Source organism: Anarrhichthys ocellatus, unplaced genomic scaffold (assembly GCF_004355925.1).
Source record: "Anarrhichthys ocellatus isolate YVR2014 unplaced genomic scaffold, GSC_Weel_1.0 scaffold32, whole genome shotgun sequence".
In the NCBI taxonomy this organism is placed as follows: Eukaryota; Metazoa; Chordata; class Actinopteri; order Perciformes; family Anarhichadidae; genus Anarrhichthys; species Anarrhichthys ocellatus.
In genome coordinates, this window is record NW_022280062.1 from 4323551 (window position 1) to 4341915 (window position 18365).

The 18365-nt window shown below is 41.7% G+C and overlaps 1 protein-coding gene across 9 annotated transcripts in view; it reads left to right on the forward strand.

Moving 5' to 3' along the window:
* Positions 1 to 15085, forward strand: part of LOC116393167 (receptor-type tyrosine-protein phosphatase mu) — a 145857-nt gene extending 130772 nt beyond the window's left edge. For 4 of the 9 annotated variants that reach the window (XM_031865256.1, XM_031865258.1, XM_031865259.1 and 1 more), the window contains 10 exons: positions 1805 to 1921; positions 2786 to 2940; positions 4095 to 4230; positions 6191 to 6340; positions 6733 to 6906; positions 8629 to 8760; positions 10726 to 10851; positions 12563 to 12726; positions 12949 to 13084; positions 13510 to 15085. In XM_031865256.1, coding sequence (XP_031721116.1) covers positions 1805 to 1921; positions 2786 to 2940; positions 4095 to 4230; positions 6191 to 6340; positions 6733 to 6906; positions 8629 to 8760; positions 10726 to 10851; positions 12563 to 12726; positions 12949 to 13084; positions 13510 to 13563 — 1344 coding nt within the window. In that variant the 3' untranslated portion in view covers positions 13564 to 15085. The remainder of the gene's footprint in view (positions 1 to 1804; positions 1922 to 2785; positions 2941 to 4094; positions 4231 to 6190; positions 6341 to 6732; positions 6907 to 8628; positions 8761 to 10725; positions 10852 to 12562; positions 12727 to 12948; positions 13085 to 13509) is intronic. The other 5 variants (XM_031865262.1, XM_031865265.1, XM_031865264.1 and 2 more) reach the window with 3 other exon arrangements.
* The last annotated feature ends 3280 nt before the right edge of the window (positions 15086 to 18365 follow it).

Genomic DNA, 18365 nt, shown 5'->3' on the forward strand with positions numbered 1-18365 from the left:
AGTGGTGAGGATAGTTCATAATGTTCAAACTAATGGTAGGTCCTTGACTTTTTTTTGTTCACTATAGCATGTGGTCTGCCTCAAAAAAAAAAACAACTACTCCAGTCCTAATTTGTTCCACTTTACTCACACTGAAGTTCCTCCCGATCGGGTTACAATCGAGATGAAAATGAAGGTCTTAAAGTACAGTGTAATGCTTTGACTGCCCGGGGATTTTTTCCACGAATTTTAAACACGTTCACACAGAAAGCCCCTGAAACTCAGGCACACATTGATTTCGCTGATGTGCATTTTTGGTGGGGGCTTAAATGTAGCAGAGCTGATAATGATTCATGGGCCCATCTCTAGGTACCTCATTAGGCCGTTCCTCTCTAGTAGCTGAGCCCAGCCCGCCCCGCCCCGCCCCACACCTTCTCCACACCTGCTTAGCTGCGGTGCCGTCCTCGGCGGGCCCCGGCCCCCAAACCGTCTGTTATATGATCCTTGTCCAATGGCGGGCGGTAGGCACAGTTGGTCACAGTGACGGTGGCTCCTCAGAGGGCCCCATAAAATCACTCCGCCGTATCACAGTGGGCCATCTGCTCGGCACAGTTGCTGATGAACTCTGGGAAATCCTGGCACACGCAGCCTCTGTGTCCCGCTGGTTTCACACACAGGGGCGGCTTGGCGTGCTTTGATGTATGAGAGATTTGGTTTGGAAGGTAGTGTGTGATGAGGTGATGCTACGTGTTCCTTCTTTTCCATACACTTCATCCATATGAGCGAAAGAGTTCAAGTGCGGTGCACACACAGGGTCAGACGGTCATAAGTGGGCCCACGAAAAAAAGGAAATCTGTGTGTACACTGGCATAATTTGGCCCAAAGGCTAATTCTACCCAAACTAGGCATCTGATTCAGAGTGATCTAATAAGGTAATGGCTTTTGCCTAATTCAATCTGGCTGGAAGCGGACGGTGGATTTGTGATTGTCATCGGGGATTAGTCATCAGGGGTGTCAGAGAGAGGGACCTGAACGTCCCCCTCTGTCTGTGTCACTCCGCAAACCAAAATCTCATTTCATTCCTAATCAGCGCAAAGACTCCAGAAATGAATATTGAATCTAGTTGTGGCTGATGTCACATTTATCCTTCATCAAAAAATGATCATTCTCTGATATACCTCCATGATCTCAATCTCTATCACCAGCCTTACTCCCCGAGTACCTTCAGTTTAATTGAACGGGGGGAGATGGGGGGAGGGTAATATTTCCAGTGGGGTGTTTTAGGTTTCTGTTGGGAAATCTGTTTTAAACAACTGAGGGTTTATTATGTCACATCATTATTGGATTGGTATCATATCTCCCTCATCCAATTGTAGTGCAATATTATTTTTTATGTTTTATCCTATTTCTCCGCACCGGTAGTCAAAAACCTAAGGTGGACAACTCTTACACCCCCTCAGTCTAAATTCTGCTCTGATCCAGATCCCGTTCGGTCCACCTTTAGAGTCATTCTCGCTTAATCTACGTGAGAATGAAAAAGCAATAATGTGAGAAAGAGCTCTCCGTCGATACATAAGATTTCCATTTACAGCAGATCCTTGACCAGGGTTTGAAGCTAATACGAAGCAAATCTCATTTTGACTTCAAAGAAATTAAATATCGGGTGGCAAACGGGGGGGTGACGATTATCTTTATTGGAAAAAAAAGATGATGTCCAATCTTGAGTGTGCAGTGAAATACAGCATTGTTTTTATGCAAATGTGAATTCAATGCAGTTAGCACGCAGTGTGCAGGTGGTTATGAAACATGCTTTTGTCACTCTCAGGTAAAGTGCTGTAAGTACTGGCCCGATGACACAGAGATCTACAGAGACATCAAGGTGACCCTGATAGAGACTGAGCTGCTGTCAGAGTACGTCATCAGGACCTTTGCTGTGGAGAAGGTACACTTCTTAACTATAACTCTATTGTCCACTAAGAGGTTTGAAAGAAACTTTGTACTTGTGCTCGGTACGAGACCTCAACATTTTGCTTTTGAACGGTTTGTATGAAGAACTTATGGGTTATGTGCTTAGCTCATAAGCACCTTTTAAAAGTTTATTTACTGCTGTGAGTTGAAGGTATCCTTTATTAAAACAAGTTATCAAGGTCATATCATTTGACTTGTGCTGCCAAATGTGTCTCAAGTTCCTCTCATTCCAACCAGCATGTTCCTGCACAATAAGCTGCATCATTTTTGCTTTTTTCCCCCTACTTTTTATAGAATAAACTCTTTTTAAAAAATATACGTATATCGTATATATATATATTTTTTAAGAGACTAATAAGTTTCTCCAGTGAGACCCATTGAGACCCTCTCTAACCATTAAGTTCCTGCTGTTTAACTTTGAATATTGATTAATTACTGTTGAAGAACAAACAGTAATTTACGTTACAATCGGATATAATATAATTAAAGTGTGGGTCCTTATAATCCAAAGCAACAGTCCAATTTTAAAAAGTGCTGTTTATATGTTAAACTGACAGTGTCCAGATCAAGGATGAAACATATAATCCTGTTCTACAGGTGGTAAAGAAATAAAGGCTACAGCAGCCTTGGACATCCTGTTTGCTCTTAGATAATGAAACTTTGCTCAACCCCTCCTCCACTTTGCCCATGAGGTGTGTGTTTGTATTCAATCCAACTCTGTATTTGCTTTAGAAGGACCTCTCGCACCGTCTGCACACTGTATCCTCTGTCTTCTCAGCACATCCCTGCCGTCTTCTGCTGTGCTTTGTGTGTTTAACATGATGACTCTGTTCCTCAGAGAGGGGCTCATGAGATCCGGGAGATCCGACAGTTTCACTTCACGGGGTGGCCGGACCACGGGGTGCCCTATCACGCCACGGGCCTGCTTGGGTTTATTAGGAGAGTCAAGTCCAAGACTCTGACCAATGCTGGGCCCATGGTGGTTCACTGCAGGTTGGTGTGCACTGGACCTCCCTGTTTCATACTTTTCTTTCTACTCTGCCTTACCAGTCTGTGCGTACTTGTGCATACCTCTTCTCTGTCCTACCAGGTGATTGATTGTATTCTCCACGGTTTTATTCAGTCCGTAGATTAAAAATCGAGCAGTTCGCAGTGTTATGGAGAGTAGACCCGTGCACAAATGTAGATCATATATTTTGGAGACAAACCAGAATATAAAAAGATTGATTATAATATAAAGATCAACACAATGTCCTCCAATGTGAGTGGCATTTGTTTGTCTTATTGCTAGTAGGTTAAACCATTTTGTCCTCCAAAGTCATTTTGCTCTTAATGGGTCAATTCAACCAATAAAAAAACAAAGACATATTTTTTCATCGAACCATGCAGACAGTGTTGGTTTTGAGATCTTTGTTTGAGAAAAATGTTCATTAGAACTTTTCGACCAAAGACATAGTCCCTAAAAAAATCTGTGGAATATCCCGAGTACAGGGACATTCTGTTAACACCACAAAGAAAATTCCAATCACCTTCAACTGTATTTAAGCAGAGTCAGAAACCCCTTTGACAATTATCTTAAAGTGAGAGTATGTAACTTATAACTTATAATGTAACAGTAGCACAAGTATAAGAATTTTAAAGTATCATCATGTCCAGCACACTGCCTACTCAACAACAATTGATTATGAAATTACCAACAGACTGTTCATACTGAAGTAAACTTGAGCAAGATCACATGACATGATCTTTGAAAATGTACGCAGCTAATTTCGGATAAACTGACCACATATTAGAAAATCCAAAATGGTTACTTTCCGGCCTGAAATAGTATTAAAACGTATGAAAGTGACTTAACAGCTTTTAGCCTGGCTCAAAATCTCAAACATTGCGCAGTTTGAAGCAACGTGATGCATCGTGGGGCAGTTGAGTATGACCAGTAAACTCAAGCCGCATACTCAGACATTCTTGCTAATCTAGCATATGCAGTTGGAACGCACACTACATATTCTATTTGACATCATACTTAGTATGAATACTAACAGTATTTAATTATGCTATATTGTCATGATCTAGGTGCCCTACTTTTCTGGATAAAAACTGCTTTCTATTGGACCCCCGAGGTTAATAATCTGTGTGTTTCCCTACAGTGCTGGGGCGGGACGGACAGGCTGCTTCATCGTCATCGACATCATGCTGGACATGGCGGAGAGAGAGGGTGTGGTGGACATTTACAACTGCGTGAGGGAGCTGCGCTCGCGGAGAGTCAACATGGTCCAGACTGAGGTACGGTAGATCTGGTCCCCCAGTGGTCTCAGAAGAGCAGGGCCCGCCCACAGAGGCTCTTGAGTAAAAAGAAGAGTGAGGATGCAGATCGACAGGCTGCGGATTAACTGGTATCTGCGAGTAATTCACAGCAAAGAAAGGAGCTTTTTTATTATTATTTTCAGGAAAATTAATCATTACCTGACTTTTATTCGTCCATTTTTCTACAGGATAAGATATCTTGTCTGTAAAGATTTTTTTTTGACATTTTGCCAGTGACTGATGATGCCCATTATCTTTTAAAATGCAGCATAATGCGTTTTCATTTGTCAAGTGCCAGTTCAAGTGTCGCATATTTTTTTTAAACAATAGGAATAGATTTCATTCTGTGACTAAATTATCCAAATTATAATTGACCTCTATGTGACAGCTGTAGCACAAGTGCTCTTCAGTGCTTGTTTTAACCTGCTTGAAATATCAGATGAATTGTGTTTATATTTACGACAGATGTATTTATGGCTACAACTTTACATTTCTATGATCATTTCTCACAAAGACATTTATTGAAGTGCACACTATTTCCCAGGATGCTAAGCACAAGTGCTTGGCAATACATGCTATAATAAACGTGTTTAGAGGCTTGTAACTGAAAGCATTTAGCTCATATTGATGGCTGAAAGCATCCCTGGCTCATCCTCCATCTCTATGCCAGTGTGGGCTACCAAAGGACTTTGTGCTTTCCTGAACACCGGCCATCTGGAGGTGTCCATAGTCTCGTTGGATGCATCATTTCACCGTAATTCCCTTTAAATCACAGGCGTCATTGGACTTAATGGGCAAATGTTTCATCGTTGACGTCCGAATTGGGATTTGAATAACTGGAGACCAAATGTTGTTCACCCTGAGTCACTCTCCCCAAATTCAGTGACCTTCAAAGTGTGTGTGTGTATGTGTACGTTTTCCCTCGCAGGTGTTCAGGCTCGCTGGCACGGCTCCTCAGCCTGCGGCCAGACACTAACTCTCCAACGTGGTTTAATCTGTTCGCGGAAATGAAAAGCCTTGCTGTTGTTTATAGTTTATGAGCTCAGATACGATCTATCAATTTGTGGATTCTGGTTTGAGCGCCGTGCTGCCGCCGACCCGCTGACCCCTCCCGAGCTATAGTCAAAACTCTCCGCTCAGCAATTCACTCCCTGCGCTAGACTTAACAAATGGCAACACATGTTTCTCTGTAAATCTGAATATCAGTGACCCCTGTGCATGTGTGCGGATTTTGGTCCGAAGTGACAAGGGAGTGTCAGCTGAAAATGTCACTTCAGAATAGATTTGCGTCAAGCCTCAAGCTGTGTCACCATGTCGACTGCTTGACTGACTGATGTGAGGAGGAGGAGATGCGTCGCGAGTTCCAGTTTTGCTCTGCATGAAGTTAAGGGGTTGTTTTTGTTTTGAAGACGTCAGCCTTGTTCTTGCCTTGTTCTTGCCTTGTTCTTGCCTTGTTCTTGCCTTGTTCTTGCCTTGTTCTTGCCTTGTTCTTGCCTTGTTCTTGCCTTGTTCCTTGATCATGACAATGATGACGATGAAGTTTCAACTTGACTAAGGCCACCAAGGTTTGACGGGGTCATGACAAACCTGAAAAGGTCACGATATTTAAGAATATAATATTTCTTCCAGGCCTCTAAATATTTTAACGTTTTTAAAAAAGTCAGTTTTATATCAGTTAAATCAGCTATGTACCAAAAATATGCAAAATGATGTAATGTAACCTTTGAACACAGACAATGACAAATATTAGTCACAGAAACTGCCTCAGGGGTAAAGAATAATCATGGTACGGTTGCGTTAAAGGTCATTGAATTCTTCTCGCTGTGGAACACTGGCTCATGCATTTCCGCCTTTGGTAAAAAAACAAAATCATATTTCGTTCGTTGTTGTGAGCCTTAGAAGCCTGATAGATCCGCAATGAGGATGCCGTTTTTTGCAGGAGCAGTATGTCTTCATCCATGATGCCATCTTGGAGGCATGTCTCTGCGGCGACACCACCATTCCTGCCAGCCAGCTCCGCTCCGTGTACTACGACATGAACCGCCTGGACCCGCAGACCAACTCCAGCCCCATTAAAGAGGAGTTTAGGGTGAGGAGATTTAAACACAATAAGGAACTGTTTGCAAAATCCCTAATCAAGCATTATCTCAAGTGCAGGATAAGTTGAAAACAACAGTAAACATGTTTTCTCTTGATGAGTGGCGAGGTCCCCCTCTGGGCCAATCAGTGGCAAATATATCACCTTGCTTTAATCTGTAATGGTAGCACCCCTCCTTGGACCAATCAGTGTTATATGAGATGCATCGCCCCCCTAAGTTTCATCACAGTCACATCAGGGGAGTAAGAGCTATCGCTAATGTAACTGATTAAAGAATTGCATTGTTAATTACCATATTGGGAGATAATTAGCACACTCAAGACGCATGTGCCTACCTTCCAGCGTTGGTATGACGGTGCGTAATTCTGCTTCGACCCTGACAGACTCTGAATATGGTGACTCCCACACTGCGAGTGGAGGACTGCAGCATCGCCCTGCTGCCCAGGAACCATGAGAAGAACCGCTGCATGGACGTCCTTCCTCCAGACCGCTGCCTCCCCTTTCTGATCACCATCGACGGGGAGAGCTCCAATTACATCAACGCTGCGCTCATGGATGTAAGAGTCGAACGCTGTCGAGGACATTTCACGTTTTAGGAATATTCACTTTACAGGGCCACTTAAAGGACCATTCCAGCGTTATTGGAATTCTTGCTAATTGAATTTGAAAGTGGTAAATTCACAATGAGTCACAAGGCAGGTAATTACGGCTGCCTCTCTCTGTGTGAGCTGAAACGTCCCCCCATGTTGCTTTTCTTGTCTAATCAGTAAAGTCAAAGCAGGTATTTTTACTTTTGACAGTTAATGGAAAACATTATGGTCTGTTCAGGAAACTGTAAGTGGCAGCGTTGGTGTTTCAGCTTCTGATTCAAAGGACTTCTCTTTGTGTGATTATTTAACATCAACAAATAAGAAAATAGATTACTGTTTTTAAAATCCATTGTGTCTGAAATATCTTGAAGCAGAACTGTGATCTTGAGACTTCAACTTTACCTCAAGGATTCGCGATGTAGCTTGAGATGTAAAGGGACAAGCATCACAAGACTGCAAATGGATACAACAAGAAACAAAATGTGTAATATGAGATAGACAATCAGCCCCTGTCCCAGCCGCCCACAAAAGACATTGTTCATTGAAATTGACTGTGCAAATAACAAATTCCATCTACTGATGATGATCACGTGACATGATCAAATGGCTAATAAATAAACCTTGAGGTGTTATTGTTTGGTCAGCTTTTAACAGGGCTTTAAAAGAAAACTGTTTAAATGCATTTAAGTATGCTAGATCTTAAAATTATACAACCAAAAAACCCAGGACCTTGTGTCCTACTCTTTTCAAAGAAAGTAGCTAGTAGCGCTAGCTCCAGAAGTCCATAAATCTGGCAAGAATGTCTGCAACACTGACAGCCTGTGCCAGTCCTCCCTCCAAAGCCACTGCCCCAGGATTATCATCATCAATGTAAACAACGAACATGGCTATGGTTACTACTCACAGCTGTTTAGCTAGCAGCTTCTGGAAGACTCCAGTGATGTGCAATAAGTGCATGGGTGGAGTGCAGACAGACAGGTAGACAAGCAGGTAGACAGGCAGGCAGGCAGACAGGTAGCCCATCCAATCTTTACAGGTTAATTACAGTCCTGCGACAGCCACAGATATCAGATTTTTTTCTTTCTTTTGTCAGAGCAATTGATTTATTGATTGCTGGATGTAATGAGAATTTCAACAAACATAATGAAAAATATTTTTGAAGAACATCACCAACCCTAGATTAAATTTTGGAATTGAGGCCTGACTTGGACTAAAATCAAAAGCTGTGTTTTCTGTCACAGTAACTGAAGTGCACCACAGGACAACACAAAATATACCCGAAATGCAATGTATAGCAATTTTCAAGTGTTAAATGTATTCGGGTTAGACCTTACAAAGAACACCTTGACAAAGCTTGTGTCCATTGATGGACTTTTTGGCTCTTGCCTCGATTGAGAAGGCGACCTTTCAGGAACTGGATCTTCTCCGTCACTACCAGGCTAGCCAGAAACCACATTTAAAGTGCAGCGGCCTAATATAATCTCCACAGACATGGATTCTCCATTAAAACAGCACTCAGTGCGAGGCAGGTCAGAAAATGGAGGTCATTTTAATGGTTATTGGTTTATTCTTGGTAAATTGTCAGCTTACGTGCTATATAATATGCATGGGGTGTATGTAGCGACAGTGTTTCAAATCTTTCTTTTGCTTCTTTTTTCCCCCTCTTCTACTTTTCTTGCTCTCCTCCAGAGTTACAAGCAGCCTTCTGCATTCATAGTGACCCAGCACCCATTACCAAACACAGTGAAGGACTTCTGGAGATTGGTTCTGGATTACCACTGCACATCCATAGTAATGCTCAACGATGTCGACCCGGCCCAGGTAAACCCGACCTGATATGCGTGCATAAACACACATATGCAATACATAAAATAATCCTCGAGGGATATTGCAAGAAGCACGCTGACAAACATATGAAGCGGTACCTTTCTGTATCCAATAAAGTCACACAAAAGGACAGCGTGGGGACTGGATTCAGGGAGAGATTGCTTTTTTTTTGTTTGTTTTTCTTTTAGTATGAACTCAGGGGGGAAAAAATTTTAATGAATCTCTGCTGGCGAACCCATGCAATTTATATGTTTGAAATGAGGTGGATGCTGCGGAGTGGAAGAGGACTTGCCATGAAAGTGCGGGTAGATGGAGAGACAGGCCTGTGGAAGAGCCTATCCAGATTCCTCAGCCCGAGGCTCTGTCATAACACCCGCGGATCAAAGCCTGAAGCCAGGCTTGCTCTCCCCATCCAAATCCCCTTCCCTAGGTGACTGACTGGTTGACTGACTGGCTGGATAGAAAAGGCCTTTCATTCAATATTCTCACTGTAGCCAGCAAGCCAGCCAAGGAAACAGCACAGGTGGGAGTGGGGGAGGGGTTAGGCGTAGATGGAGACGAGGGAGGTGGAGGTTTATTATCTTCTCCATCAGCATCTTTGTTTTTGCATCTGTTGAATTTGTCAAATGTTGACAGGCTCTTAAAGGAAGCTAGAAAGCGGTGCTCTTGCTGCCACACAGACTGTAAACGTGTTTATGCTTTTTTTTTTTATCTGCGTCAGAAAAAGAAAGCATATATTTGTGACCCCTTTATATGCGTGGCCTGTTATTTGCATTCTTCTCAGGTAGTCAGATTTTCTTTTCCCTTGTTTTTTCATCACTCTGCATGTAGGCTTGTCTGTCTGTGCAGAATCTGTCCATCTGTGCGTGTACACTTCCACTTGTCTGATTAAGTGCTGCGAGGCCAGCGGTGTGCTCTGCAGGTGCATGTTCTTCACTGGGCTTTCTCTCCTGAGGAGCGTCAATAGAGGAGGTTTTTCAGCTCCCATGATGCTGTCCCAGGCGTTTATTTCTTCTGCTGCTGCCAGAGCAGCCAATAACGCTATCAATAATTTTATTCTTAGTAGATCTATTGATTGCTTTTTCAACTGATTTACCAAACATATACTTGAAGCTGTTAAAAGACAGTGAAAAAAAACACATCCGAGTTACCCAAAGCCCAAGGTGACATCTACACATAAATAATTGTGATTTAATTAAAGAAATGTAGCTGTAACATCTGAACGCAATTGTTTTATGACTGAGTGTGTGAAAAATTGTTTGCAAACTGAGCAGTCTAAATAGCTAAAAGTAATGTACTGTAGTAATGGTTAAGATAGATGACTTTTATATCAATCAACCATCTTTTAATAAGTGTCTTCTTCTTTCGATTACCTATTTTCTGCACAGAGCAGATTCTCAGATTTCCTCTCAGCCTGAAAAATGTTTTTTTTTAATTGCTTTTAAGCAAGATAAAGTGTGTGTGTGAGTTTCTGTGTGTGTGTCTGTGTGTGTTTCTGTGGAGATAAAAACATTAGTCAAGGTTTTCAGGAATTTGTGTTTAATTTCTTGAACAAATGGTAAGTTGATTAGGAGAATGCTTTCGCTACAACACCTGTGTTTAGCCTTTGGTGTATCAAAAATCCGGACTTTAATCTAAAGTTTCCTCTGTTAAGAAGCAATTCATCATATTGTAAAAAGAAAGCACTTCACATTGAATTACTCGCCTTCGCTCTCTCTACATCTGGTTTCCCGTTATTCATGCCCTTAAAACTTTGTAATCTCACAGAAACCTCTTTAGCATTTATGTGTGAAGTGTTTAAATCAATGTTTGGACTCCGAAACTAATGAATCATCTTCCATTTTATATGTTTTCTTTGTTTTGTCTGTGTGTGTGCGTCCGTGTGTGTGTGTGTGTGTGTGCTGGTACACCCGCACTTTTCTGTGTGTGAATGTATGTGTACGTGCCTATTTTGTTTAGTTGTGCCCACAGTACTGGCCAGAAAATGGAGTCCACCGCCACGGACCCATCCAGGTGGAGTTCGTCTCTGCCGACTTGGAGGAGGACATCATCAGCAGAATATTCCGGATTTACAATGCAGCACGGGTACGGTGCCATGCGAGGGTCACGCTTCAGACTGAAAGTTTAGGGGAAAAGAACAGACACTGAATTTATGTGATCATGTAGTTGTGTTTTAGTTTTGTGCAACTTTTACAACATGTTTGTCTTCTCCGTGGTTTTCGTCGCAACAGCGAATTAATTCTGTGACTGCACACCTCACACGTCCCACTCATGCGCCGGCCTGTCCATTCAAGCTGTGCAGTGCCAGAGTCAGTCTGTTCTTTAACTATGCTGCTGCACCAGTGATTGGACCGAGGTGTGATCGCCTCGAGTTACATGTCTCTTAGACAGCTTGAGAGATTTTCACACGTAGTTAAAAAAACGGTAGAAGTTGAACTCCCTGACTGCTCCTTCAATAAATACCCTTTGGGTAGAACATGGACCTACCTGAAAAGGTCAGACCAGAGATTTCCTTTTCCACCACAATACAATGCAAAATACACCACCTTCCATTTCAGGAACCATCTCCTTGTTACTCTGGACCCCCCCCCCCCCAAAGGGTTCACAAGATGAATCTGAGGATTCACAAGAGGATTGATGCGAGAGGAGAGAATAAAAAATATATTTTTTTCTGATTTTTCTCTATTTTTTTAAATTTTGCTCACAACTCATAGACCGATTGAACCCGTGACGAGGGGGTACATGTACAATTGCTTTGTTTTTATAGACACATGAGCTAAAAAGGTTGAGAACCAGTGCTTTACATCAGTGGTCCACAATCGTTTTCAGCTTGTGCCCCCCTAAAATAAGGCACTGTCTATTTGTGACCTTTAATTACAGGACACGTTTGGTAAGCAGCTTAGTCAAAGACTATGTTTCTTCTAGTTTTATATGAAGGATTTCTATCCAGTATCTCACAAGAAAAATAAATCATCCTGTGACCACTTTGATAATTCACAGACCTTGCTGTGAACGTTTTTATTGTAAGTACTTTGTAATGAAGAAATAGTCCCTATGAAAGCTGTTGACGGCGTGTTGACCATCAAGAGCAACAAGCACGCTGATTATGGATTAAGACAAGTTGTTAAACACGCTTTTACATTTCATATTTCAAATATATGGGCACCACAAACCAAATTCAGTTTTTATTGGAGTGGCACATTTCAGAGACGCACAACTTTGGCAAATAAAAACATGCTCGGCTAGATGCCTCTACAGGTAGCTCCGTCTATGTATTTTATGGTGTGGGGGAAGTGACATTTTAACTTTGAGCAACCATACATCACTGCACAGTAAGGGTCCTGGCCTGTGCCGGCGTCACCTGCAGTCACCTGCGTAAGCTCCTTACCCTTACAGTCTGCCCACAGTTGTCAACAATCACTCCTCATATGTGCGTGTTATAACACCGTCTGGACGGCAGAGGCACCACCACCACCACCGTGTTAAGTGGAATACAATCTAATCACACATGATCTCTGACAAGTGTTATTGATCGATACGTCTGAGTGTGATTCAGAGTGTCTGTAGCTCTTAACTATCTGTCTCCAGCTGAGACTGTGCTCATCTATCAACCCATCTATCCGCGCATTCATCTCTTCAGTGACTCCTCCTGCCCTTATCCATCTATTGTCCTACTTTTCCCCATCATGGCTTAGTTTAGCTGCATCTTTACAGTCTGATTGCATCATTGCACAGCAGCGATTACCCCCCCCTGTGTGTTTTAACCTGGGATAACCGGCGTGTCCTTCCCCTCCAGCCTCAGGACGGCTACCGGATGGTGCAGCAGTTCCAGTTCCTGGGCTGGCCCATGTACAGAGACACGCCCATGTCCAAGCGCTCCTTCCTCAAGCTAATTCGACAGGTGGACAAGTGGCAGGAAGAGTACGACGGAGGCGAGGGACGCACTGTGGTCCACTGTCTGTAAGTTATCGCTACACTCAGTGCAGAGGGAAGTTCAGTCAGCACTGCCATTAAAAATGAAACATCTCCACCTACTGACTGAAGAGCTTCACTGCATCAAAACCCTGTGAAACTCTTCGTCCCTCAATCAGCTTTATTGTCAATCCTTTCTGCTTTCTATATTAAGCGAAACATCAATTATCTTTAATTTTTTAATGCTTGGCTTGTTTTTTATAAATCTAGGAATGGAGGCGGCCGAAGTGGGACATTCTGTGCTATCAGCATTGTGTGTGAGATGCTTCAACACCAGCGCTCTGTGGATGTTTTCCACGCTGTCAAAACACTAAGGAACAACAAACCCAACATGGTGGACCTACTGGTGAGGAGCATCGCAGCAGCACTTTTGTCAGACTTGTTTGAGTTTATTATAACCTCCCAAAGTACCTGATGGTATTTAAAGGGGATACTCCAGCAATTTATATTACTTCAATAAAGTTGGTGGGCTTATATTAGAAAAACTACCCTGGCAAATACTTCTTTTAAGCTCAATGCGGCTAGTTTTTAATGCTTTCTGTAATTTCCAAGCCCGTCCGGTTTGCAGTAATATATTTGATCTTCATTTAAAAAATTGGTGGATCACCCCTTTAAAAGTCACAAAAAGAACTGCTTGTCAAAAAGTCAAATAGCTCCGGACCCTAACAGGGGCCCAGATGCTCTTTTTTCTTCTTCTCTGGGCTCTCTAGCAGGTTGATCTGGCCATGTACGCCTCTCTAATGTTTTTGTTTGTTTCCTCTTGTCTCATAGGACCAGTACAAGTTTTGCTATGAAGTGGCACTGGAGTACTTGAACTCTGGGTAACTTGGAGCTACTGAACCCGCCAGAGACTTAAAGTTTGGGACATTACAGAAGACTGCAGCTCACATGTATGCATTGTGCTAAGTGCGTGTGTGTGTGTGTGTGTGTCTTACCGACTCGACAGGAGCGAGGTATGCACATATCTATACATGCAGCTCTTTTTTTGACCAGCATTCTTCTTCTTCTAGATGGGGAAAGGTAACAGAGTTGTACAGTGTTAAATATCGCCGCCTGTTTCTGTCAGTACCGGCTAAGGAAGCCAGCAGGAGCACAATGAGGATGTTTTTTTTTTCTCCTCTGCTGTGAGTCTCCTCCTCTCTGGATCCCTCTTTCCCTCTGCCTCTGTCTCTCTCAGCCGCCTGTAGTCCCGTGGTTGTTGCCTTGATCCTCATTGGACGATGAGCGTTAAATATTCTCCAGTTTTCCGTGGAATGCGATTACATTGTAAATAGCGTTAATGTGTTCATTTTATCCTCTCTGATTTTAGTTTTTTTTGCTCATTATTATAAGTCATTAAATGCAGGAGCTCAAAGCCTAAATGTTACTAAATGTCCTGTAAATTTCTGACTTCTAGATGATTATTGCTTAATACTGTATGTTGGGGACAGCTGGCTCAGTCTACATCTGCTTACCTTATTTCCTGTACAGGGATCCAAAGCTTTATTTGCTCTTCCATTTGAATTCTTCTTGTGCATATTGTACATATTTCTGTAGATTATTTATTCACAGTATGTACTTTTTTTGTGACTCGCAGTAAGTGACAATCATGTGTTCTCTAGGTTTGGTTTATTGACTGTATTGCGTGCTATTATTTTTCTCTTTTGGTCACTTGTGTGACAGATTAATTCCACTGTAAAGAAAAAAAGACATTATATAAATGTATCTACAATATAAACATTGGATTATGTATTTCTGCCTTGTGAGTGGAGCTGGAAAAGATGGCATTAGAGGGACATCTGTTGGAGAAATGAGGAATAACGCAATCACAAAGTGCCACAGTATTGATCCGTTTTCAGGATTTTGCCTTTAGTTATAACGGTATGCTACTACATGAATGATGGCTTTCCTGCAATCTTGCAAACAGATACAGTTGTTGTTTTGAAGTATATTTCTTGAATGAAATGATGAAATTTAGGTTCTCACAGGCCGAACAGTCACAAAACCGGGACCCTGATTGGACAACAAAACCACTACAAAGAGGTAAACCGTCTGACTCGTTACATTGCAGTTCACATGCTGCAAATTTGACTAAACAGGCAGTAGTTAGCCCAGAACAAACTAACCAAACACTGGCTCCCCACAGAGCTTTTCTTGGTTTTACGTTACCTGAAGGCCATCGTAGTTCTCCAACACACTTTAAAAGGAGGGAAGGGTGAGCAGAGAAATATTCAGTTGTTTGCAATCTGCAACCTCACCAGATGCCACAAATAGTAATTATACTCACAAACAGACTGATAGCTACACCACGGACGCCTAGCAGTTCTGTTCATAGTCTCTCAAAATCAATAGGTTCTTTAAATGGGTTTTTGGTGAGATGGCTTTAATAGGTTCTGTGGTTAACACAAGCTTAAGAGATTTTTAAGTTTTGTTCTGCAATATAAAATATGTAACTAAATACCCCTCTTGTTAATTTTGAAGCTTTTACGCATCTTAAAAAATGCGGTTGCTAACAAGTGGCTACATGAGACTACAAAATCTCATCAGGCCGACTAGTCCGCCATCACAGCCTCAATACTCGCAGTCATGCGATTGTGGAATAGTTTGTTTGTAGCCCACCGTTTGGGCTTTTAATTCTGCCGATTGTATTCACGCTTCAAAAATCATAAAAGTGGTTTATGAAGATTCACAAATGCTTTTTGAACCATTTGTAAAGATAATGCTGCTGAACAAACCATTTGTATCCTACATTTGTGGTTTGCCGGAGTTTATTTTCTGCATTAATCCAAAACAGATAAATCTTTATGGAGGGAACCAGTGCAATGCTAACTTCCGGTGTTGGCCTACAAAAATACCTCATTATTTGCCAAAAAATAAACCGATTGACGCCAACCTTCTCAGTCTTCATACGGACTGCCAGAAAAGACCTGAGTTTGTTTTCAGAGCACAAATAGACAAAGACCGACCTCTAAAAAGCTTGTCAGGGACTTGCAGCACAGTAACAAAAACTTCAATTATACACAGATGGTCGACGAGCAAAATTGGCTTCTCAAGTTTACCATTAAATGAAGAGAAGGCGGACTGTTTCATTTGAAGTGGATTCATTAATTTAACTTTTTTCTTTCTTTTCTCTTGTTAATTGGAGTTCTATGTCAGTTACAACATGTATAGTGAGAGTATGTAGTGCATTCACACTGGAAAAGTGATATTACACAAATATCTGTGTACTATATTTACTTGATTTTTGATTGCACTTTTGACAAATGATTCTCCTACAAAGTACTGCATAAATGATATTTTATGAATAGATTGTTGATTAATGATTAGACGGTTCTAGGAAGACCTCAGAAAACAAAAGAAAAATAATGAATCTTTGGAAACAAATTCTGTCTGTTTATGAACCTCCATTGGTGCAAGTTTTGGATCGTTTCCTGTAAAAATGGTTCAGTACATCCGGTTTCTATACACCAACTGTAAAAACGTTGATGGAGAAAAACAACCTTCTTTTTTTACCCTTGTGCCATCTGATTCATTTGGGTTTGTCGCTCTCTGGTGGTATCCCTGAGTACTTTCTCCTGTACCGCAACATTTAACATTATTCATTCAGTTGCACTGATACATGTGACTGTGTGTGACCGTGTTTTTAGTGGTACCATGTTAAGATTTCACAACTGAGTAAGATGCTTGTAATATTAAGTACACATATTTTAATAGTACATGACTTTCCCTGTTGGAAAGGTTGAGAAGTCTCCAGCAAGGCCAAACTTAATTATATGAGACTGTTGGAGTTTTTCTGACATAAAAAACTTGAGAGGAAAGAAATCTCTAATCTCTTTATATTTCTAGAGTGAGCAAATTAACCTCAACTGTTTTATTCATATGCGCAGCTAACCAATCAACACAGGTTATCCCCCATGTAAAATATTAAATTGCTTAGCACTGAAGGGTCTCTGCCGACAACTGGTAGTGTTGATCCTTCTCCATGTTATCTGTCAACAACCAACCCGTTACGCTGAAGCAGTTCAGGGGTTCAGTTCAGCCACATCAGAGGAGCAGATTTATCAGGCATTTTTTTTTGTCCAAAGATTAAACACACTGCATATAAACGTTAGACTACTGCTTTAAAACTCTCTAACATCCCTGTGTGAAGGATTGGAAGTACTTCCACCTACATGTTTCTAGCTGTTATTAATCAGCACGGTTACTTTGCATTGATTGTGAAGTGAATACAGTAGCGGGGAGCTAATTTGACAGTTTAAAGAATAAGAAAGTGTGGCAGCTACAGCTGCAACAGAGCACCCTTCTGACCGCATGCTGCAACACACATGATGCTTTCAACCACAGGAGGTCAGTGTAAAAATGCTTTTTTATGGTATTATGCCACTCTTGAGGAATAGTGAAGTAAGCTTGGATGTAAGGTTTTAATAAGATTGTTTTAATTGAGCCTATTATTGTGCAAACACCATGCATCTATTTGCAATCCTTCTGTTATTAGTCCCAGGAATAAAGCCTTAGACTAAGATGGCTAATAAGCAACTCACAATGTTCGGTTCAAAGCATTCCATTTCTTTAAAAAATTTATATTTGGCTTGTGTTGGCACCTAATGCACTGGTTTGTCTATACGGGCTGCAGCAGCAGTGCCGAGAGGAATTTCTGAAAATAGGAATCTTTGGCTCATCCTCATGGAAGCTGAACGTCTCATCTTTTCCCCCTCACAGACTGTTCCAGTCGGTCAGAGCCACGGGCGCTGTGGCACCAGGGATGGTTTCATATTTCATTGCAGCACTGCTGGTGAATTATTTCTCTGCTCACACAAGGAGACCGGGGAGCTGATGAGTCGGAGCAAGGAGGGGAGGGAGATCGAGGAGAATGGGGGCTGCTCCTGCTGCCGAGGCTTGATGTGAGTTGAGCTACTGGGAGAGTCCACACCAGATGTTCCCTGAGCTAAAGTCCAGAAGCTCAAGGACATCTGGATACACAAAAAAACATGCTTACTGAGCTGCACAATAGTTGATGTCTGGTGCAATCGGCAACTGAGATTTGCAGCCAAGTTCATTCCTTGGACTTTAGGCATAAAAACAGATATTGTAAATTAAGTTTATTTCTCAGGTGACATTCTCAATAACTCGATAAACTATTTGCTGTATGCATGAATGGATTACATGGCAGGTCAGGGGGCTCTGGCGTGTTAATGTACTGTAGAATTTAATATCTGTGCAGAGGAGTGTCAACAAAACAACCTGAAAAACACACCAAAATGACCACAAAGAGATGTCAAAGAAACACAAGAAAACCTCAGAGACTGAAAACATCATCCAAGAGATGCCAAGTGACCAAAGTAACATGCAAAACGACCATGAGACCAAAGAGACTCAGAACTACTACAAAGATTCTCAAAACGACTTTAATGAAATGCAAGGAGACCGCAAAGAGATCCAAAACAACTATAAAGAACGCAAAATCACCACAAAGAGATTCAAAATACCCAAAAAGTAATTTGAAAACGTCTGAGAGACTAAATACAACTACAAAGAGACACAAAGGCCACAAAGAGACTCATATCTTTGTGTTTACTGGTGAGTTTACTTCATCCCAGACATCATATTGCAAGAATCAAGTTTCACATTTTCCAAAATGGTAGGCATTA